Source organism: Uloborus diversus, chromosome 1 (genome assembly GCF_026930045.1).
Source record: "Uloborus diversus isolate 005 chromosome 1, Udiv.v.3.1, whole genome shotgun sequence".
NCBI classification, from domain to species: Eukaryota; Metazoa; Arthropoda; class Arachnida; order Araneae; family Uloboridae; genus Uloborus; species Uloborus diversus.
The window spans coordinates 255,623,299-255,647,293 of NC_072731.1; the positions used below are offsets into that span (position 1 = coordinate 255,623,299).

The 23,995-nt window shown below is 32.1% G+C and overlaps 1 protein-coding gene across 1 annotated transcript; it reads right to left on the minus strand.

Annotated features, from left to right (window-relative positions):
- Window positions 1-981: 981 nt before the first annotated feature.
- On the minus strand, window positions 982-14,335 carry LOC129220244 (uncharacterized). The gene is made up of 3 exons (XM_054854616.1): window positions 14,073-14,335; window positions 6,329-6,407; window positions 982-1,193 (listed from the first exon to the last, which is right to left on the minus strand). The coding sequence occupies exons 1-3, from the start codon at window positions 14,133-14,135 to the stop codon at window positions 982-984; spliced, it is 354 nt and encodes a 117-aa protein (XP_054710591.1). The 5' UTR covers window positions 14,136-14,335.
- Window positions 14,336-23,995: the final 9,660 nt, after the last annotated feature.

Consider the following 23,995-nt stretch of genomic DNA (forward strand, 5'->3'; position numbering starts at 1 on the left):
TGAGTTCACTTTCACCAAGGCTTCAAACCACTCCGATTCTCGCGTTCCGGTTCAACTAAAAAATATATATTGTTTCTATTACAGTTTTTGTTCCACAAAAAATAAGTTTGCGGTTCAGTTACGAATGAATGATTTATTTTATGTGTATTCTTATTTGTACGACAGATATAATTCTATTCTAGCTATAATAGCAATGTACTTGTAGTGATAATTATATGGTTGAAGAATTAGAAAATAATTATCTATTGGTTACAAAAAAAAAACTGAAGGTGTATCAAACCGAAAATTTTTTGGGGTTCAATTCAGGAGCTTGTTCAGACCAAAATAATGTTTTGTTCAAGTTTTCGGTTCAGTTCCAGTTTGAAGCCTTATTACTACACATCGGAAACAATAGATTGGCAAAAAAAACTGATGCTAAAAAATAAAAACTTCGGCAAAAAAGAAAATAATAGTAAATTTTAAAATAATTCATTTTTTAATTCATCAGCTTAAAATTACGAAAAAAAAAAGAGTTTCATGTTTCACTTCAGATCATTTATGCTGCATAGTGTATAAGTTAAAGAAATGCTACTAACAATAGTTTTGTCCTTGGTATCTTTTTCACCATTTAAAAACTTGGTGCTTGTTTTTGAATTGAAATAGTATATCACTAAAACAGGTGGCATTATATTGAAACTCCACCACATAAAATAATGTATATGCATGCAATAAAAGCAGCATTTCAACACTTCAGGCAAAATTGCTTTTTCAAGATATAACAGCAAAAATTTATTACAAATGCATCAAGACTAAAGACAAATGTAAATAGCATGGCAAAATAAATGCTTAATTTTTTTTAAAAATATTCGCGGATGACACTTAATTTTGAATTGTTAAAAACATAACACAAAATCCACAGAAAATACATTTATCATACACGTTACTAATAATTCTGCAATTCATTCAAAAATAATTTTCATTGAAATTAGTAAAATAAACCTTCTACTCCTTTTTTGGTTTAGGTGATGTTGATGGTATAACTTTGCCCACAACCGATTGTGTAGCAGATACCACGCCAGTACCAACAGTGTAGGTTGTAGACGCAGCCCATTTTACTGATCCGACGCCCAGTCCAACTGCTCCAGACCCAAGGCTGAACAGTCCTGATGACACTCGCCAAATCAAACCAGACTGTGGCGCTTCAGATTCCATACCTAAAATGGCAAACATTTTAGCTCATATTTTTAAATAAGTTCTAGAGAAAAAAATTATCTCAAAAAACAATTGTTTAAATACCAGTTCAACATATAAACATTAATGAGCAACATTTTTTAAAAAATAATATGTAACAATACACTAAGTCCGACAAAGCCACCACAACTAAAACAACCTTGAAATACACCAAAAAACATCGCCAGCTCAGTCAATTCCAACCGAGGACTGCAGATTCGTGCTTATTAGCACTCATCAGCCCGGCTTAGGAAAGCGACTGAGCTGGAGGTGGAAAACCTCTTAAGGAAGCCAAGAGTGCCAAACAAACTCTTGACACTCTTGGCTTCCTTAACTGGTACCAGTTGAGTGCCAAACAAACTGGTACCAGTGTGTTTGGCACCCTTGGCTTCCTTAAGAGGTTTTCCACCTCCAGTTCATTCACTTCCTATGCCAGGCTGCTGAGTGCTCATAAGCTCGAAACTGCAGTGGTCATCTGGAATTGACTGAGCTGGCGGTGTATTTCATGTATTTCTGCCTTAGTTCTGGCTAATGAGTGGTAACTTACTGAATAAAACAACCTTGGTTTAGCAATATCAAACAGAATTTCCCACAAACGGTACGAAATAGTTTGGCTTAGAAATTTCTCCTAGCTATTAAGGATTTTGTCAGACCCTGATAATACATATTGTTGCCTTAGAGCAACAGTAGGATATCTTAAGAGTCATTCCTGGGATAAGATGTCTTAGTGTTGATCTGAGGCGACGATATATTAAAATTTGAAAGTAAATTTATTACATGGGAAAATGTATACTGTGTTGGTTCTCTAAATATTAGATGAATTTATTCACATTATGCTTAGAGGAAAGGAAATTGCCTGAACGCCAAATGTAAGAATTAATTAGTTAAAAAATTGTAACAGTACAACACTAATCAATACATTATCTGCAAAGCTTCAGATGACGATACTTACAAGATTTCAGATTTTAGCTCCTACATGGAAAATTTATTCTTATAAAAATGTAGTAATTCAAAAAGTTTGGATCTATACAAGGTTGGTAGCAGCAATTCCATCTTGAATTAACTCGGTAATACTATGTTTCACTTCCAAAAAAGTAAGTATTCACAGCTGGATATGCATTTAGTTTCCCATATAACTTGCAATTTTTTTTTTTTTTTTTTTTTTTTTAAATCCATATTTAAATGTTTTTATCCAGCAATATCAATGATGAAAAATGTAATTTTATAAAGAAAAATACCCCATCAAACTAACTTTTATAAAAAGTCAATTGGCTTTTCAGTCCCTACATATACGTAGCGTACTCTGTGGTGTTTGTGGCCGATTTAATAGTGTTCTTATAGCTCCTTATATAGCTTTTAATTGTGTTCAAAGCATACAGTGCACCTTCGAGCTTGTAATGAACCGTTATGCATACCGCATACGACAATTTTTTAGCCATACAGCCCATGACTGACAGCACAAGTATTTTGCTCACCTACCAAGCCTGATAGCTGTGTAGTCGAATAGCAAAAGCACACGCTCCGTAATATGATGGTCTGCGGTTCAATACCCGACAGTGTCATTTTTCAAAAACTCAATTTTTTTTTTTTTTTTTTTTGGCAATTATCGAAGTGTAAAATAATTTCTTCTGAAATAAGAATATTTGTGTTTTAACTGCAGTTTGTTTAAAACTAGAAAATATTTGAAAATAAATGTGTTACTTTCTCCCTCATTCTCTATTAAAAGCATATATTCATTTTAATTTTAATTATTACTTTTTTAAATGTTAATTATAAATCTTAGCTTCCATTTAAATTACATTTTTTATTTTTTTATCGTGTAATAAATAATTTTTTTAAAAAATTAAAATGACAAAGAGGCCATAAAAAGAACTATTCATCAAAAAGGTACAGAGGCTTTTTTACTTTTATTTTGCACATTTTAAAAATTCATTGGTTATTCACATCCTTATCCTGCTTATATATCAGTATAAACAGACATAAAAATGTTTAAATTGAACTAGTTACAAAGTTTATTACCTGTAATTAATTTTGTTACCAACAAAAATAGGTTTACAAAACCTATTTTTACAGAATGTATAAAATAATGCAGTATTGCTTTAAGATGTTGTGAACATGTAGATAATTGAAAAATAGGTTTAAGTTAAAAGCTGTTACAGCAACAAAATACATTTCAAATTCAAGATGATCTTTTTCAATATCATGTAAATTTTGAAGTGATAGGTCCGAATTTTACATCAAGAATAGCATAGCAGCAATTTTTCTTACAACTTTAAAAATATATTCAAACTATTTTTTGTTCTTTAAAATTTATCAGGTAAAAATTCCTACTTTTATAAAAATCTAAGCTTTGGTTCTCTTTCACTTCTACCGATATAAAATCAGGGTGTTTTCCCAAAAACAGAAACAGCCTACAGCTATCCAACATCGGCAAATTATCAGATTGTCCTTTGATGAATCCTTGCTTCATCACCAAAGAAGAAATGAGGCAATGAGAAGCAAAGGGATTCAAGTGGACTATTTTAAGTTTCGGGTAAAATGAGTTTAAAGATCAGATCCTAGGTAGGCTTTCATTGAAATTTTTTTATAAATCATGATGTATAGTAGCAGCTACCAGGGCTACTAGTACAATATCTTGCCCCAAGACAGAGGAGAGGTTCACCTGCCACTTGTACTGGCTATCTCCAAATTTTTAATTTTGCCACTTGCATCCCTTTGCTTCTCACTACCTCAAATGTTGTTTTATTCTTTTGTAAAAGGAAATGAAAAAGAAAGCATAAACCGTAGATTATAACAAGAGCCAAAAACAACGTGTAGGGAATTACATTGATACTATCGCATCACGTTAACGACAGACGAGAACCTTGCTGGTGTGCATAGTGATGTCACATCTGTGGCCGTGTTGATTCGTTGTGTTTTCGCACTAAATTTTTAGAGTCAACTTTTAAACATTAATAACCTATCACACAGAGCTCTTATAATTCAAAAATAGGTATTGCTTTTCATGAATTTTTCTGATCTACAATTGTGGAACTAAAAATTAAAAACATGCAAATTGCTTGTTCTCATTTAAAAAAAAAATTGATTCTTATACATGATTTTCTTATCAGTTCGCTATATAGAATACTATGTGAGAACTTGGGGTCCTTTTTACATCAAGCTTGGGGTGACAAAATGGAAAAGACTTATTAATAAAAAAACCAATGAAGTAATAACTAGGTGTTGCTGTTAGGGTTTTTAAAAAATGGCCGATTGAGGGGGGGGGTTTCAAGTTGCCGAAATAAGACCTATAGTAGCCAGGTGGCGAGTGATTAGTTTTAGGTCTATTGGCAAATCAACAAACAGCATGTTTAATTCTATTAGAGTCATTTTTCTGAATTAAAAATTTTGGTCGAGGCTTTATGGAATTTGGCACAAATGCATGCTTTTGCTAAAAAATGTTTATTTTAAAGTCAACTATTTTTTTACTCCAGTCAATCAATTTCAGATTAGTTTCAAATGATTATTTGAATTCTATTTCTTACTTTATTCACTACAGAAACAAAAAAAAAGTCATTTAAAAAAAAAGGATGCCTTTAAACCTTAGAAATAAATATCACTTGAGTTTAATGGAATTTATTAAAACATAGACATGACTAGGATTGCCAGATGTCCTGCAGTCTTGCATAATATAGACGAACGCGCGAATGGGGTTGGCAGAAAATTTTTGGCTCTGCCAAAAATTTTTTTTCAAATTGCTAACATTAATTTTATTTTTCAAGGGAATTTTTAAAAAGATCCCAGTTTATTTCTGCTAAAGCCTTTCTCCAAAAGGATTTTAAAGCACATGTGTGAAAAAAATAATGGTTTCGGCATTTTTCTTCAGTTGGCCTCTTTCATATTTGAATATAAATATAATTCTTTATTCAAGGGTGAGTTAGGCAAAATAATTATTTGCAGAAATTTTTCTAGTTAAGATTTGTGTTCGCAGAAAGCTTTTCATTTTATCTAAGTCTGACGTCCTGGTTTTCAGACAAATTCTGGGTGTCCCTGCTGGTTTAGTTCACTTCCCGGTAAAAGACAAATTTGATTATATTCAGTAAGTTACCACCCATTAGCCAAAGCTAAGGCAGAAATACATGAAATACACCGCCAGCTCAGTCAACTCCAGTCGAGGACTGCAGTTTCGTGCTTATTAGCACTCATCCGCCCGGCATAGGATTAACTGAGCTGGAGGTGGAAAACCTCTTAAGGAAGCCAAGAATGCCAAACAAACTGGTAGCTAATATAGAATTAGCACTGACCTGAAACTGCAGTCCTCAGCTGAAATGACAGAGCTGGCGGTGTATTTCATGTAAATTTGATTATAGATGCCCAAAAAAGTCTAAGACTGCGAAAAATTATTTAAAATAATAACTTTATCATTTCTGTACCTCAGAGCCAGACTAAATCCAAAAATTGCAATTTTCTGTTTATTACTGCATTGTATGAAGAATCCTAGTCCGCATCGAGCCATGCAAATGTAATTCTAAATTTTAAAAAACCCTCTGTAATTATTTACCAGTGTTAAAAGAGCGAGCGTCCTATCCCATGCATGCACCTGATAAATGTTTTCCCTATTTCCTGTAAAGTAGCGATTATTTGACTTACGTTAGTCATTCTCTGAGGTACAGATTTGTAACATTAACTTGTAAAATATTATCTGATTAGCTTATGAAGATCTTTACAGCAAGGTTAAAAATGAAAATGACTTGAAAAAAGTCATATCCAATGCAAAGAAATTTTTATTCCTCAATCAAAGTTTTTCTTGTTACTAAAGTAACTTAAAAATAGTAATACGTAGGAAATAAAGTGTTTAAATGTATCTGCCTGCTTGCGTCATGTATTATTTATTACCCCTGATTTCAGCTCATAATTAGCAACTATTTATTCAAAGCATTGAGAATGAACTACCTGCTAAAACTCTAAAAAGCAAACAGGGGTGTGTCCTCTTTTAAATACCCGCAACGCTGCCGGGGGGGGGGGGGGGCATGTTCTGGTGTGCTGGTTGAATGTTTCAGAAATCTAGCAAGCCTAAACATGACATTACGTATTAACATGTTATAACAAATAAAAGAGATGAATTTTCTCAGAGACTCACTTTTTAAATTATTCTCTTCTGTCGCTGTTGGTTCACCAGTACCACTTTTTTCTTCTTCAGAAGTTTTGTTGCTCTCAGGCTAAAAGCAATATTAAGTTATGTTAAGTTTTAACACTGAAACTGAAATGCAAAAGCACATTGCACACAATTTAAAAGCTTAGTAATATTTGAACAATAAGCATTAGAACTATTAATTTGTTTCACCACATCGTCCAGTTCTATTGCAATACGAGTTTAATTTCTATAAGTTTCACTATTAAAGAATTTTCTAAATACTAGAAGTTCAAATAAATTTACACAAATATAACTTACACAACAATAAACTGACATTTAAAACTTCAACAATATTTCAAGCTCTAGTAAAAAAAAAACATTATATTCTATCATCACATGATTAAAACCTTGAAAATACTTTGAATTTTAATACATTTCAGAGAAAAAAGGACCTTTGTTTCGGCATTGCAAGGAATGCCTTTTAAATTGCACAAAATGTGAGCTTATGGATTTAAAGACATGCAACAAAAGTCGGATTTTTTGTCGGATGTCTTTACATTCATTAGCTCACATTTTACGCACTGAAAAAGATGTTCCTTGTAAGAGAAAAACGTGTCTGCAGTGTTCCTGCAAATTTGTGCCTTTAACGTTGTTTTATTTACTTTTAAAAAAATGGGCTTTTTTTGGCAGACTAAATCTATAAAATAGATTGATATAATTTGTTTCAATTTCAACTTGAGTAATCATTTTATTTGTTTATTTTTAATTTTAAAAATAACTTTTTAGCAAAAATTATTGACACAAAGAAAATCTTTTAAATTATGCGTAATTAAGTTTCATAATATGGAATTTTGTATGTTGTTTTAAAAACTTTTTTGCACATAGAGGTCTATACTACTATTCAAATGAGTTCAAAATTCGTCATGTGTGTTTCAGTGGTGATTCTTAAAACATAATACTCGGTAACTCGGTACTCGGTCAAAGTGCTACTCGGTACGTCTCTACAAAATTAATAGCTTTCAAAATCTTAACAGCAGTGCACTTAAAGTTAACATGTTGTTATACCATTAGTGAGAAAATATAGGAGAATATCTGACAAATTGTGAAAATATAGGAGGACTAGAATGTCCACTTTTTTGTAAAAAGTTTGGGACGCCGGAAGAAACTGGACAAAATGAAAAATAATCTATTATACCATACAGACATTTACTGTTATGGTGTAATAATATTAGTATATTATTCCAATACAGTTTTTATTCTGAATTAATCATTTAATTAAAATAGAATCATTAACTTTAGAATTTCATAAATTGAAAAGAAAAAAAAATCACATTGTGCAGCTAATTTTAGATCATAATTTACTTAAAAGTGATAAAATTTAACAATGTGAATAAGCTATTGGGCATGATTAGACTATTACATACAATAGTAGAAAATAAATTCAATGGGAAAGTCAAATGAAATGCTTGGAGACATACATGCAAAACAAAGATTTATAAACTAAAACTATTTTATAACTGATATATTTTTCGAGTTTTTATTGATGTCACCCCGTAGTAATATATTTATGTAGGCATATTTTATGGATATGTTAATATCATACAAATTAAGAAAAATTACCACTTGAGTATGGTTGTGGGTATTCAGAACAGTGTACCGGTAGAAACTATAATAGGCAAGAGGGTAGATAGCTTTAAAAGGGCCAATAATCTTCATTAGGGACTAAGAAAGTGACTAGGAACAGCATAGTCAGAGCCTGTTGCTGAATATCACATTTGTATACTTGTATTGCAAGAACAGATTTCACTTCATGCCAATATTTATTTTATTAATATCATGTAGTTTAGAAAGTTGCACGTCAAGGTATGGCGGGTGAACATTGCTTCTACATTTGAAAGAAGCAATTGCCTATTCTTGGTGATAATTTGATAATTGAAATTTTAACCCTAACACCCAGTGGATTAACCTTAAACTCCAGTACGCTCGACGTTAAATCCCAGTTATCACAAATTTGCCATTTCAACTGCACTTGCGCACGGACTTTGCTTTTTGGGCTTTCTGTTTTAAGATTTCGTGTTGCTTGTTTATATTTAGGTTGTGCTAGAATCCCAACAAATTAATGAATGCGATTAGAGTATTTTCACAGCGATTTCGGGATACATTATATGAAACTACAGATATGAATAACTGATAATCTTTATAAAGAAAAGAGAAAAATGACACTTCAATATTTATTGGTTTGGAAATATTTATTTAACGTAAACGTAAAACATGTTATGTACTTCAAAAATGATCGGAATATTACAAATATCCGTCTTTTGCGGATATTTTACGTTAGGCATAAACAGCTTAGTATTATACATTTGTATTTAGGTTGAGGGTTCCGCTTTGTATTGGAAGTGATGCTGCAGATCGAGTACGCTCTTCTGAGGTTAAAAATTTGGCCCTGAAAAGGACCTTTGTTTGATAGAAAAATCAGGCTCCGAATCCATTAATAATTAAGACGCAAAACTCAATCTTTACCGAGGCGTAAAAACTAAATCAAAGGCAGCTTTGTAATTTCTAATTTTTATCTGTTCTTATCTCATATTAACAAATTTAAATGTTTTTCATTTGTTTGAGCAAGAAGTCCGCGCACAAGCGCAGTGGAAATGGCAAATTTGTGATAACCAGGATTTAACGTCGAGTCTCCAGTACATAGCATTAATTGTTTTCGTTTCTTCATTTCCCTGAAATGACACAGTCTTACCAGTAAAACTTTTAAGTTGCCAGATCGAGTTCAGCCTTGTCACAATAAAGTTTTTCCATGCATGTAAAACATTACCAAAAAATTTTATCATTATCATACCATGGCGCAAGTTTCATTGTTGAAACACGCAGGTTACTTTATCATCGCCTATTATTTACATGAGGGTATTACTTGAATAGGAAAAATCTATACAATTATTTATTATTTTCAAGCTTCAAATTTTTAACTCAAAACTTTCAGTTTACTGATGAAGTGGACAAAATGGACGAAATGACATTTTGTCCAGGACGGTGTTTTCCGGGGTGGACAAAATGGGACAACCCTGACTATGAGCCCTGTATATCCTATTGGAAAAAACGTGTGTAGTTTCAACTATATAACACTTTAGTCAATTGTACAGCTCAGGAGGGCCCCTGCAGGTGCACTTGGCTTATTGTCCTAAAATTTTTAAATCGAGCCTTGGGCACAATTTTGGACAACTAAAGTTTCATTCCTGCAAGATTCGCAGGGCCAAAAAACGATTTAGTGTCTACAATGTATTGTTATTATGAGCATATTATTGAACTCACAACTGCTGGACTGTAATGATGTAGGTAATGCGGTGAACGAGAGTGGCGTGTTCGGACTGAGAAGGTCCGAACTTCTAGCAGTTCCCGCAGGTTTGGCAAAAACCCGGGGTTTTTTAAAAAAGCCCATGGACCCAGGGTTTTTTTAAATAAAACCCAAAAAAACCCAACTAAAGCTGGGTTTTTTAAAAGAAATGTGGGGTTTTTTTGTCTTTTTTTAGGGAAAATGGGGTGCTTGTAGCATATTGTAGTGTAAGTATATGGACAAAGCACAAAAATTGTCTTGGGGGTAAAAATACTGGAAAATTCAGCATTTTCTGAAGAAAAGTAAAAAAGACAACGAAACCCAAGAATGGTGAAGTTTAAGATTTTTTAGTTTCCATGATTACCAACAGTTAGGGCAAAGTTACTTCTCGAGTGATAAAATCTATTGTTCGTTTTTAATTAAAACATTTTTTTTTTTTTTTGCATTTTACTTTATTGTATTTCATTTTGTTATGCAAAACTACTGTAGAACGTCAAAGTAGTTTAAATCCCTTTTTACTGAATTCAGCTTAATCAAGACATTTCTTTAAACTTTATGTTGACTGTTTCTATTTCTGTGTACAGAGTAAGAAATATTAAACTTTTTGTAAGATAATGAAAGTATTGTGCATCCTATTCTGTTTTCTGTTCGACCGTTTGAAAAACCTGTTAATTTCTAAAACATATACGTTGTTTATTTGAAATTTGTGACATGTTGGTTTGCAGAAAATAATTCACATGAAAGACTTATAGCTAGCGTAGTTTCTTCTGTACAATCTACAAATATCGAGAAAATCAGACGTGACAGGACTTAGTCCAGAAAATTTGAGTTATTTATTGACCAGTTAAAGAAAAAGTTAAATATATTTATTTAAAATCTTTGAAGTATTTTTTTAATGCCGTTAAGAGTTAAAAAATACTATTAAAGTTCAAAATTCCTTTTTTTACGTCCATTGTCTGTGGTGAAGAACAAATAAAAAAGAAGTTTAAATTGTGAAAGTATTTAAATTAATTATTGTTTTAAAAAACTTCTCAGAAAATTTTAAAAAACCCAAAAGTGGGTAAAATAATGGGTTTTTTAAATGGGTTTTTTCAAAAAAACCCATTGGGTCCAATCTGGCCAACCCTGAGTTCCCGTGCGCTTTAGAGTGAGCAAGAGGTGACAAGCCTCAGGTTTCATTATATTAATTGGTGCCATACCCGGGAGCAATTAGGTCGAGCACCAACCGTGTTTAAAAATAGAACCACTTATACATGAAGAAATTTACACTCAGTTTTGAGTTTCTATCAAAGAGGAATCGAGATCAGATTTTTTCTATTTCAACCAGGATTGTCCCATTTTGTCCACCCCGGAAAAACCACCGGAAAAAACCTGTCCTGGTCAAAATGTCATTTTGTCCACTTTTTCGGTAAACTGAAAGCCCCAAAGCAGAATACTACTAAATTTGCGACGTACGTCGCAGAACAGATGCCAAACAGATGCAGAACAACTCGGTTCAAATGTAAGAGGAAAACTGATACATTTTCTGCAAAAATTTTGCAAATTTTAGTGAAATTTCTGCAAAAACCATGGTGCAGAAAATCTGCGGAAACGGCGATGCAGAAAATCTGCCAAAACCACAGTGCAGAAAATCTGCAGAAACCGCGAAGCAGAAAATCTGCGGCATCCGAGGTGCCGAAAATCTGCAGAAACTACGATGCAGAAAATCTGTAGAAACTGCAAATTTTCTACAAATACCTTCCAACTCAAGATAGAATTTTGCAGAAATTCTGCAGATTTCTTAAAATTAGAAGAAAATCTAAAATTTTCAAATTACGATAATTTGGCGGAAAGCTCACGATGTTGAATTCGATAAGTTCTTTGTAGGACTTTCACGATCGATCTTCATCCACTGCAATTTCGTCCATACACGTATTTTTTGGAAATATGCCAACACTGAAACATGTTCATCGCCGGAAATTGCGTGTTTTGTTTGAGATTTAAATTCCTTTGCATCCAGAAAATATTTCAATCATTTAGAAAGTTTTGAAGTGTTTTATTATAAACCCGAACTCGACTCATTTTATTCCTTGTTTTATTAGTTTATTTATTTAGGAACATTATTTTAATTGCTCCTTCATGCCATGTAAAATTAACCAAAAAAATGTAGTTGCCACCTAGGTTTGGATTTTTATAAAATTTTGTATCTTTGCTCTGTTTATGTATTTTAGAAATCAAACAAACTATTTTTAGAGAATCTCAATAGGTTTAGGTTTGACACTTTGTTAAAGTTTTTTTGACTTTATAGTTTTCATGATCAACTAATTTTCCAAATTCAGTGCTCTTTAATTAGTCATTTGTTTAAAAGCTGTGATGTTTCCGGAAATATCTTATTTCCACAGAAATAAATAGCAACAGTCCAGTAAAAAAAAAAAACTCCGATATGAAACGATTTTGATTTTTGGCACCCAATTTGTGGAAAATGTCATGATTTTTCGCATACAATGCTTGAAGTACTTTCAGAACAATTTTGGTGAAATGATTTTACGTTGCAGAACATCCTAAAGTATTCTGCTTTGGGGACTGAAAGTTTTCAGTTAAAAGTTTTAAGTTTGAAAATGATAAATATAGTATATAAATACAGTATTGAAAATAATAAGTATTTATATAGATTCTTCCTATTCAAGTAATATTTTAATATAAAATAGGATACATAAATATGTGTATAAACAATTGATTAAAAAATATTTTAAAGCGAAAATGAAAAAATTAAGATGTGTTGAAGTTTATGTAAGTGTGTATGTAAATCAAATGAGTGTTAATAAGTTATAATGCATGTAATAGCATTTATAAAAATAAACACATCAGCTGTACATTTTAAGATGTTTATCTATGATGTGGAGATTTATTTTCCATAATAAATACATTTATAAATTTAAAAAGTAGATATAAAAGTTTTTAAAGGTTGGAGTCTCAAAACATTAAAAATCATATTTAAAAAAGAGGAGGGAGATCCACTAGATATTAATAAAGGAAATGTTGACATGAAGTGAAATCTGTTCTTGTAATACAAATGTGATTATCAGCAACAGATTCTGAACCCAGCTAGGCTGTTCCTACTCAATTTATTAGTCCCCAATGAAGATTAATGGCCATTTTAAAGCTATCTACCCCCTTGCTCATTATAGTCTCTTCTGGTACACTGTTCTGAGTACCCACAACCCTACTAAAGTAGTAATTTGTATCTATCCATAAAAACATGCAGAGTACATAAATATTTTACTATAGGGTGACATCAATAAAAACTCGAAAAACATAACAGTAAAATGTTTTTAGGTAGTCTATAAATCTTCAATTTGTATGTTTGTCTCCAAGCATTTCATTTGACTTCTCCATTCAGTTTAATTTATTTTATTGTAATATATAATAGTGTAATCAAGCCCAATAGCTTATTCACATTGTTAAATTTTATTACTTTTAAGTAAGTTATGATCTAAAATTAGTTGCACCAATGTGTAATTAAAATTTTTTTGGATTTAGGAAATTCTAAAGTTGACAATCATTCTATTTTAATTAAATGATTAATTCATAATATATAATGTATTAGAATACTATACTAATTTTATTACACTATAACAATAGATTTATATGGATAATTAGTTGATTTTTCATTTCGCCCATTTTGTCCAGTTTCTTCCCGCGTCCCGGACTTTTTACAAAAAAGTGGACAAAATAACAACCCTGATTTCAACCATGATAAAATAAGAACTTAAAAAAGTTTACTTAAATTATTACAATCCTTAAAATCTTATAAAATAACGTGAAATAAAGAACATTCAAGTAGTAACTGGGAAACAGAACATTCGAAGAAGTAAAAAAATATTTTTCGATCACTAATTTATACACTGGGTTACTAAGATCTTACACTTTAGTGATATAGATATGCAGTTGGTCACCTACCAGCCCAAAGAACTCCACTTGTGGTCAGATATTTGTCTAATATTCCACAACGGAAATAAACATTGAGAACTTGAATAATTTGTGGGCGTCAATCTGTCATCGAAATCAAATAAAATGTTACTTAAAGTTCTTTACGTTTTATTGATCGCGTTCAAATACAAATAGTAAACTTGTTTCATATTAAACATCTCAGTGTGGATTCTTTCAAAAAGAAAAACGCATTTTCAGATTTAAAAAATTACACCCATCAGAAAATTGAAAAAGTCATCTAATATACAATCGAAATTGGAATCGAAAAAATATTTTATGAATAATTCTTCAATGACAGATTATGTTATCTTGCAGGCGTGGGTTACGAGATAGTTAATGATTAAAGAAAAGTGGAATCTGTCCCTTCCCTTCATAAATATTAATAAACAAAGCCAAATAAACTAAGAAATTTAAAAACATTTGTGAGAGAAAAATTCTTACTTTTTTTAAACAAGCAGTAATTGGCTGTATCACTCTCGGTACCAAATTCGCTATAGTTGTCATTTTGATTTCAAAATTCACGTCTGAAATAAAAATCAAATAAAGTTTTCAATGGTGAATCCTTTTTCAAGTGTACACGCATCAGATTGGGAAAAAATTTGGGTGTAAATACTTTCTATAAGTACGCAGAAAGATTTACTTTTACCCAACGCACTTGGAAAATACAACCAGAAAAATAAAAGTAAACAACAGCTGTATGCTGAGTTGGTGAGTTGCGCGTGTTGAGCACTGAACTGCCAATTCGTGATTTCTAATGCGAAAAATAAACATGGGACTTTTAACTGGGCTGAGTTAGAGTCCCTACATGAAAACGAGGGACTCTAGGCTGAGTGGAGTGTAGTTTAAGTGGAGCGCCTTCTCATCCCCCCTCAACTGTCGAACAGAAGAAATTCACACAGCACGAACACACTTTTATCCTCAATAATGTTCTTTATTACTTTCAGTACAAAAGCACTTCCAGATGCATGGGCGGAGCCAAAGGAGGGCAGGGGAGGCCAACTGCAACTCCCTAGGTAAAGCATTTTTGAGTCGTTATCCTAATGCAGTTTTATTTTCTTTCTTTTTTTTTTCAAACTGAAATTTTTAGTTCAAAAAGAAATACTTTCCCCTCATTTATTGGGGAGCTCTGTCAGTGCTCACTTTTTAAATTTTCGCAGATGGTGCCCACCCCTAAAAGCAAAAGGGTACTCCCATAAATATCGCAAAGACCCCCCCCCCCAAAAAAAAAAGCATGAGACCCTCAAAAAAAGGAAAAATACCCCTCAAAACCACTCTAAAATCTTCAGTGCCACAGTCTGCGCCATGACCTCCCCCCCTCCCAGGAGGTCAACCCTGGCTTTCGGCAGTCTAGTTCGATGGCTTTGCCCCCCCCCCCCCCCTCCTGCCTGAGGCGGCTCAGAGTCTTCGGCAGTGAGGCATGGTGGCCTGATTGGTAGGGCTTCGGACTCATGACCGAAAGGACCCAGGCTTGATCCCAAACGGTTAGCGACCCTTCATGCTCATTAATGGTGACTTAGGCACGTTAAATGTTGAGGTCACGAAATTTTCCAAATGAATCAATATACCTATGGGGTTGCTGGATCAGGATTGCTCAGTTTCTGGTATGGATCAAAAAATCAGAGCTGTCTTCAGGGTCCCATCCGACCGGTTAAACCGCAAATAGTGGTAGGCATAGAGGACCCTGGAGTGTTGGAAGAGCATCCGAAGGTATACCTCTGACTCTCCGCCTGTGACTTCTTGGCGGTGTTTTGTCAAATTTGACATCAGAATGTACTTACTGGCAATTTTTCGACAAATTTGGAAATCTATTTGGCTATATATCGCCAAATGTGATGCCAACCTGTACCTGATTGACAACTGATAATTTCAATGGTATAGGGCGGAATGGCATCCTTTGGATACCCTGTTTCCAACGGTACCTGTGTCGGCTCTGGGAGCTATTGAAAATCAGAAGGAGAGGCAGGCTTGTCGTTTGGTGCAGGAGGGGGGGGGGGGTCATTCGGGTCATTACCCCCCCCCCCCCTCCCAGCTATGAAAAGCAATGTTTTTACATGAAGTGGAAGTGGTTTTCATAGTTTTCTGATAAAATTTGCATCGAGTATACACTTTTTGCCCCCCTTCCTAGGACCCAACCCCAGTATTTCAAAAACATAATGTAAATGTGCATTTTTCATGTTTTTTTGGTGTTTTTTCTCTAGAACATGCATCGGGAAAAATACTTTGCCTCCCCCCCCCCCCCTCCGAAAAACTTTGAAATGATGAGCCTGGAGTCAACCAGATTTTTACCATACAGAAGGCTAGTGCAAGTTTCTCAATTTAGCACTATTTCACAAACGTTTACGAGTAAGAAAAGGAAATATGAAATAGAGTAGATTGAAACATTTTAGGAAAAGAGTGATGAGTTGTTAAATGTTCATTACGTTCTCAAAACTGCTCGAGTTGAGTGCAGGATATCTACTGTGCTAAATTCTCAGCAACTGTGGCAATGTTTTCAAAAAATATGGTCGCTGCAACAAATTAGTGTGATCATTTATGTGCTTGCCTTTTTCTGAGTAATTATGTTAATTCCCCTTCAAACAAGCATCAAAATTTGATTAAAAAAAAAATCATCCAGCATTCAACACACATCAGCCCCTCGAATTTAATTTGAGTTTTGATGTCATGAATTCTCAAATTAGGTTTTTTGACTCACAAATAGCCGTAAGACCCTACTCGTTGGGTTTCTTGTTTCTACAAATGGCTCCTACCGCAATCATAATTGCGAAAAACATAAGTTGAATTCAAGAAGTAAAAAATTTAAACGTGAATGCCAGGGGCTGGATGCTAGGTGTTGTGTGATGCAATGTGGTTTTTGTCTAAAGATAATAGGAGGGTCCCGAGTGGGGAGGCAGGTGGACCTTAAAAAATGATCCAAAACGCCAACTTCAATCAAGTGAATTCAATTGGCAATTGCTCAAAACAGTTACTAATCGGACACGTTCAAAAATACAATTAGATTCATCATACTGTAGCAATATATCGGAGGAGTAATTTCCAGTGCAGTAAAATTGTCTTTAAGTGACAAATAAACCTTTTCCTACTTCCCAAACAATTTCATAAATTTTTAATGGCCTTCTACCCCCTTTTTTTTTTGCTTTGGATGCTTTAAAAAATTTACTGTTATTCTTAAAGCTTGATTTGTAACTGTATTCTTCTATTATTATTGGCATTACTTTAAATCAGAGACGGGTGAGGTTGTATTATCTGGTACAGTTTTAATAAATTGGGTGTCATTTTTGATAGCTGGAGTCGAATATCAGTCGAATCTCAGCCATCTGCACAACTTCAATATTTGGTTTTTAATGGTTGTATTGGTTAAAAATCCAGAATTGTATAGGTAGGTTGCGGCAACTGGAAAGATCCACTTTGCTTTTGCAACGAGTGCTTTCTTTTCTTCCATTCCAGACAAATAAAAAAAATGGCACTAATTATCCTGGAAGGTTATTTTCAAGGTATATATAGTCTAAATTTATGTCTATTAAACATTCATATTCACATGATGACAGAGTGTGTGGTTTTATTCAAACAGAAAGTGGTTCTATCTATGCATGCATGATCTTGGAGTATTGGTATCTCATTTTGAGCTCAAAGGACTATGTCATACATAGAAGGTGAAAATTCTAGCATTCAAAGCGTTATTTAAAAATCCAGTCAACGTTTTTGAAACTTTTCTGGGGGACCCCCCCAAGGGGTCTATGGATTACAGTTTTGGGAAGCCTTACTTTAAATTCATGTTGAAATGAAAAATCAGATGTCCTTTCAAAAAAAAAAAACTTTCTTATTCTTGCACTGACACAGTCGAAGTTCTTTCATTAATAATGGATAGGGTTTTGATCTACATTTCATTTTCAGATTTTTGTGCTTTTCGGTGTTCATTTGCAAAATACAGATTAAAAGTTTCACTCTCGCTCAAATATCACTATCGTCAAACTTTTAAGTAGCTTATTTAAAAGTTATGAAGAGAAAGAATGCAGCTCTACTGAAACCCTTCAGCAATCTCTATGGCACCCTGGGGTTCCACAGAACACAATTTAAGAAACGCTGCTATAAGGCAATAACAGAAATTAAAATTTGTATTTGTAAGAATACATATTTTAAGATTCTGTAATGGAGATTTTCTGCCTTTCTTTAATATGACTCTAGAATTACCAAATTCCATAACTTCAAGCCATATAAACGTTTTTATTTAATATTTTTTTCAGTGGATATTTACATAATTTTTATAATCCTCAAGATATGCTTTGCATAACTAATTCTTAAAAATAGAAGAAAAACCTTAATAATTTCATAAAAGATTACAAATATATAAATTATACAAAACTTTCAGTACTAATCTTTTATCTGAAATACTTTAAAACTCAAATGACTTTCTATTTTTCTTAAAAATTAGAAACAAACAATTACTTAACACATTATAGATAACACAATACAGGAAATAAGTTTAATCACATTTTATTTCAAATTGTTTATTATAATAGCAAACAAATGAGAAAAATAATTCACAATTCAAAATACCATTTAAGAAAGTGTCAAGAATATGTTTCTTCTACTAAATTATAAAAAAAGAATTTTCTAAAAAAAAAGAAGAAGAAAGCATTAAAAAAAACTAGAAGTACCGTATATACTCGCATACAACTTGAGCAATTTAGTGTGAAAATGAGGTTCAACATTGGGGGAAAGGTTAAAAATAAAGCTAAACTTCTTTAAAAAATTTCAAACAATTCTTAGAAGAACCATTTGAAACTCTGGACACTTTCCTGGTTTTAGTCTCAGTATTTTAAATAAATCTTTTAAAAAATAAATAAATTAATATAATATTATGTTGTCTGACTATTAATTAAAGATTAATTACCATACAAAATTACCAGGAAAAGTATGGGAGGTTTTCATAGTCTATCTTATTAGGTGTAAGTTATGTGCATTTTTTAAAAAAAGCAATACATTTCCAAGTGGTGAAAAAGAAAATTGTATTGATCTAAAATCAGAACAAAAGCAAAAAATAACAAAAATCCTAACTGCAAAGGAGGACCCTTGATAAATATCGCAACCAATATAACAAAGCCTTTTAGTCAATATGAAAATCGCACCTTTTTGGTCAGAAATGTAACAGTTAAGTACATTTTATTTTCCTTTCTATTAAATTAAAAAAAAAAAAGCATTTAATTTCAAAAAAAAGAAAATTAAGCTTAGGGAGGAGGGGGTCGACAATACCTAGTTTTTGATGCCTTCTCTGAAAGTAGAAGGTCAAATTATGCTCGAGTATATACGATGTACTATTCTCCAGTTATAAAACAGCATATCTCCTCATTTGCATACATCAGGGATGATCATAAGGAGGAGGGGGGGGGGGGGGTTGTGGAATTCAAAGGGGTGCTATTGCTCATGGAAGGATAGGCTGGACATCCCTGCATACATATGTAAAAAGTTCATGTACACAAACTTCTTTCGGACATGTGCTTTTGCATTATATAAACAGCATTTCATGAAGTAAAAATATTTCAAAATTTCTGCAGAGGAATACTGAAATACATAAATGGATGTCATAACTGGTTTGCCAGTATTACGCATAGAGTTCTGCCACGGCCCTGGCTTAAGGGCGGTAACTTACTGTTTATAATACTGAAATATTTCTGCTTTACTAATAGTTACTTGTATGGAAGAAATTGAAATCTATAATTTTACATAATGCTTCAATTACGAGTATAGGTTATGCAATTAGCCATTAGTAAAATTTTCCCAACAAAACAAAAAAGCATTATAACTGGAGAAAAGAAAGAAATCAAAAACAAAAATTTAAACAATCTTAAAATTTAAAAATTACACAGTAGCAACCACCTCAAAGTAATTTCTGACAACTGACATTGTTTGAAGCTGTTTGAACTGCAACTGCTTGTCAGTGTTGTAATAAATTTGATGTGTTTGTTTTAACGAACACATTCAAATAATGACAATTTAGTGATTACAAATAGAGAATACAAATGTTAAAATTCACAAAATAATTAACAAAAGGATAAAACAAGGTAAACAGATACTTTCCCACTTCTGAACTACAGCAATTATTATTATTATACATTCTATCACAGAATTCAGTTTGAAAGATTTTTTCCAAATTCAAAATTCTAGTAGTGCTTGCATATAACAGCAATTTATTCATCTTTCATCAACAGAATATCATTCAAACTACACTTTTTTTTACATTAAATGTTTTGGCACTAATTTAAGACTATCATATAATGTAGAAATTCCTTTTAAACTGCTCAAAAAATCATTGGCTTTTATTATTGTAAGAAAAACAGAAACATATGAGAGGGAGCATTTTAAGAGATGCATTAATCGAACTTTGTTTTTAAACTATTTAAATTTTACCTGTTTTAAGCTGGAAAACATAATTTTATGACATGTTTAATTTTGTTGAAAAATAATTTTTAAACACCATGTTTGAAACTAATTAACATAACTTTCAGAATGTACTCGAAATGAAATTTATGTATCTTCAAAGTTGTAAACTTGTTTTCCCACTACCATGCAAATAATTCTGTACCTAGCAGTATAATGGTTTCGTTCGCATACAGCTATCGGTCGGTAGATCACATGACAGCTAATGACGTCAGTGGTTATTCACTGGTTGTTTATCAACTAATGCTTCATTGAATGCTTTCAGTTGATATGCCGTTACTTGCGCAGACAAATAACCCGCAGGTTAAAAATACTTCATTATTGGTCTAAAATGTCACATAGTTCAATCAACCAGCTTAAATTATCGGTTGACCGGTGGATCTACCTGTGAAGCTATTAGAATTTACGTCGGCAACAACTAGTTACCCGGTAGCTCTATTAGAATGCTACGGTTAGCCACTGGTCGACTGGTAGCGGTATGCGAACGTAACCAATGAAAATATTTTCATACTCTTACAGAAATTAAGACAGACTTACAGAATACCTCCCATAAATAATGGAAAGATTTTTAAAAAGTGTTGAGCCTAAAAGTGGCACTTAATCCTGAATCAAATTGTCAGCTTTACTTAAAGGTATGGGAAATTTTTCTTAATTTTTTTTCTATCAAATTATGGCAAAGCTCTCTAAGGCAACCCCACCTCGTTCTGGCGAAAACTTGTAATCAAGGGAGTTGGTCACTTAATGGAGGTTGCTCAGAAATAGACATTATTAAACTTTAACAGTCAGTACGTCAGTCAGTACTGACTGACTGACGTACTGATTGACTGACTGACGTACTGACTGTTAAAATTCTATGTCTTAAGTATCATAAAGACATAGAATTTAATATATTATTAATATAACATAAATTTAAAAAATTTTTTTTTTAAAGAGCAGATGGAAATCAGTATGTGCTTTTTTCCCCCAAACTTATTTTCAGTTCAAGAAATACCCATTAAATACCCTCACTGATTCAATTAAAAACAGCATTTTTAATTGAACTGACGAGTCTGAAAACCACGACTGTTTCTCAGACTCATTGATTCAACTGTTTTCAGAGCTAGAGAAAAATGTTTTTTGCCTTGCAGCTGAGAGGAAGAAGGTGTTCTAGCTAACACCACTTAAAAAAAAAAAGAAAGGAAAAGAAAAATACTATCCTTAACTAATCAAGGGAATAATGAGGCGATGTGCTTTTACCATAAAGAGGTGTGAAGAATTTCAATGGAAGTGGCCAATTTACATCAGAACAGTAATACCATACAGGTATCACTGTTCACCCTATGAAGAAGTTTGCTGAACATAAGCTGATTCAATAGCAATAAGTCACAAAAAAAATTTCTTGATGGAAGAAAATGTTTTTTTAAAAGTGGTTGCTTAATAGAAAGCAAAGTAACATAATATTACTGAGATAAAATTCAATTCAATTGGAAATTTGGTTGTTTGGAGAGAAATAATATTTTCTGTACATTTTAACAACTTTATAATCATTAGAGGAATTTTATTTATAACTTAAGTCGATTAGACATTCAATAGTTGATATTCTCCTCATGTAGCATTGCTCATAAACTTTGTTGTAACTAAAATAATTTGAGGAAAACTTAAACCCACTTAAGGAACTATATGTATATATATTGATTTATCCAGAGCAGAAATCGCATAGTTGTAAAAAAAAAAAAAAATTAAAAGTGAGAAACATAAGGAACATAAGCAGATGCAATAAGTGCCAAAACAATTTCACACGATATTCTTCAACAAACTCAAACTAAGCACTACACGTTTTCATTCTAATAAAAACATTACATATGAAGTGAAATAGCACATGAAATCTCCACACCAAGAAATAAACTAATATCAAAATAAAAAACAAATCTCATTCTTTCCCATGACTCATGAGTTAAAAGAATGATGGATTTTTTACATATTTGAAATATGAATCATTCACACATATATTACATTCAAATTCAATGATCTAAAAGTGGAGCACAACCAACACACAAATTATAACGTCCTAAAAAAAAAAAAGAACGAAAGAAAGAAACCACACAAAAACTTAAATGCAAAAATGACACATTTTCCCTTCCTATAAAAATGAAAAACTTCATTTCAGCTTTAAGTAGCATTTAATTCAGTACCAAGACTATTAAATATTAAGAACATATTTTAAAGCACAAAGACAGTTAAAGCTTTCATTGTCCTGAATAATAGGGAAAAAAAACTCTTGATGAAGCTATAAAATTCAAATTGGTATCACATTGGTAGCTCTAGCTACTTACAGAAAATTATTAATATCTATTTCTTGTATTTTTATCTTCAAGTCACAGTAAAAACTCAATTTATTTCATAGCATTTGGGTAACATATTAGTTAATTTCAAAAAAATGTCTTTTACAAATGTTTGATGAAAACTAAATTACTACAATGCAGAAATCTCCCATTTATAATGAATATACAAGAATAAAATACTTAGAGACACATCTCAGAAAAAAGTAAATATGTTGCGGACGGATAACGTGCATCTTGTGTAGCATCTTAAGCCTGCTTTTTAATATAACTGGCTACTGAGTACATTTAAGAGTTAAACCCTACACTGCATTCAAAGTTCGAATATGAAATCGGTTTTAGTTAAATATTTACATGTAACAATAAGTATGAAATACAATTTGTTTTATAGTAATTTCATGCATAAAATAATTAGTTTGAAAGATTTATTTATTTTTTTAATGCATAGATCATTTTGTTTGCATAATATTAGTTAAAAGCCAATTATATACATAATATGCTGACTAATGTCACAAGTTTCAAAAATATGTAATAATATAAAGATGTTCACCAGTGTTTCCATAGGTATAACAGGTTTTTCTAGTTTGTAATTTAAAAAACTTGGTTGTGCACCACATGTAAGCATCGGGTTAATACCAGTTAGAATAGGTAATGTCATTAAAAAGACAGAATGCAATTCCTTAAACAAATCCTACAGGTAAGAGCAAAAAATATAGATATTTTTCAGTGAATATACATTAATAGACTTCATATCATACATACTTATATACAAGATGAATCAAATAGCACATTCCTCAATTATCATACCAAGCACAAGCAATAATTTCTTTTACTAAAATTAAGGTATTTTTTGATTTTTGGCACTGGGGGAAAAATCAATAGCACAATTTTTAATTTACTTTTATTAACAAAATTTATGAGAATTTGTCCTCTTATTTTATTTGGTTTATTTTAGCACAGGTGGCTCATACACTTAGAGTAATACTATTTTACTTCAAACAAGTTTACTAACTTATCACAAATTCTTTTTTGCTTTTAACTTTAATTTATGTTCGCAATTAAAGTTAAAAGCAAACATAAGAAACATAAAACGACAATAGTTTAGAACTCAAGTACTTTGTTCGCTTAGTCAAATGTGTTCTTTTTATCGTTATATCCAAAGCATGAATTTCAAAAAAAAAGTCACAGTTAAGGATTGTGCTCTTACATCCTTACACAACGTTTATACATTAAAACTTGAAACTGTTAACAGGGGTGCAAGTGGACTCAAGTAAAATATTCTGAAGACTGAAATTTTCGGAAGCTTGACCCCTTTTACCCTCTTCCGTAAAACCTCTTTCAAATATGCAAATAAAAACCATGGGGGAAAAAACATGTGAAAAGTTTTTTTTGTTTCTTTTTAATATAACTTTTCAGTTTTAGAATGCTGCCAAACCAAAAATTTAAGAAATGTCGGAAATTTCGGATCACAAACACCCCTGCTTTTAAGCAAAAAAATGGTTACTTAAACATACAGTCAATTCGTGATAACTCGAATATTACCATAAATCGAAATTTTTATCAAGTCCCGACCCCCTTGTCTTTAATTCCATGCTAATCATTCTCAATATC

Coding starts and splice junctions, on each gene's coding strand:
- LOC129220244 (XM_054854616.1), bottom strand. CDS start 14,135: ATGACAACTATAGCGAATTTGGTACCGAGAGTGATACAGCCAATTACT. Junction 6,408..14,072: donor TTACTGCTTGTTTAAAAAAA/GTAAGAATTTTT, acceptor TATTGCTTTTAG/CCTGAGAGCAACAAAACTTC. Junction 1,194..6,328: donor AGAAGAGAATAATTTAAAAA/GTGAGTCTCTGA, acceptor TTGCCATTTTAG/GTATGGAATCTGAAGCGCCA.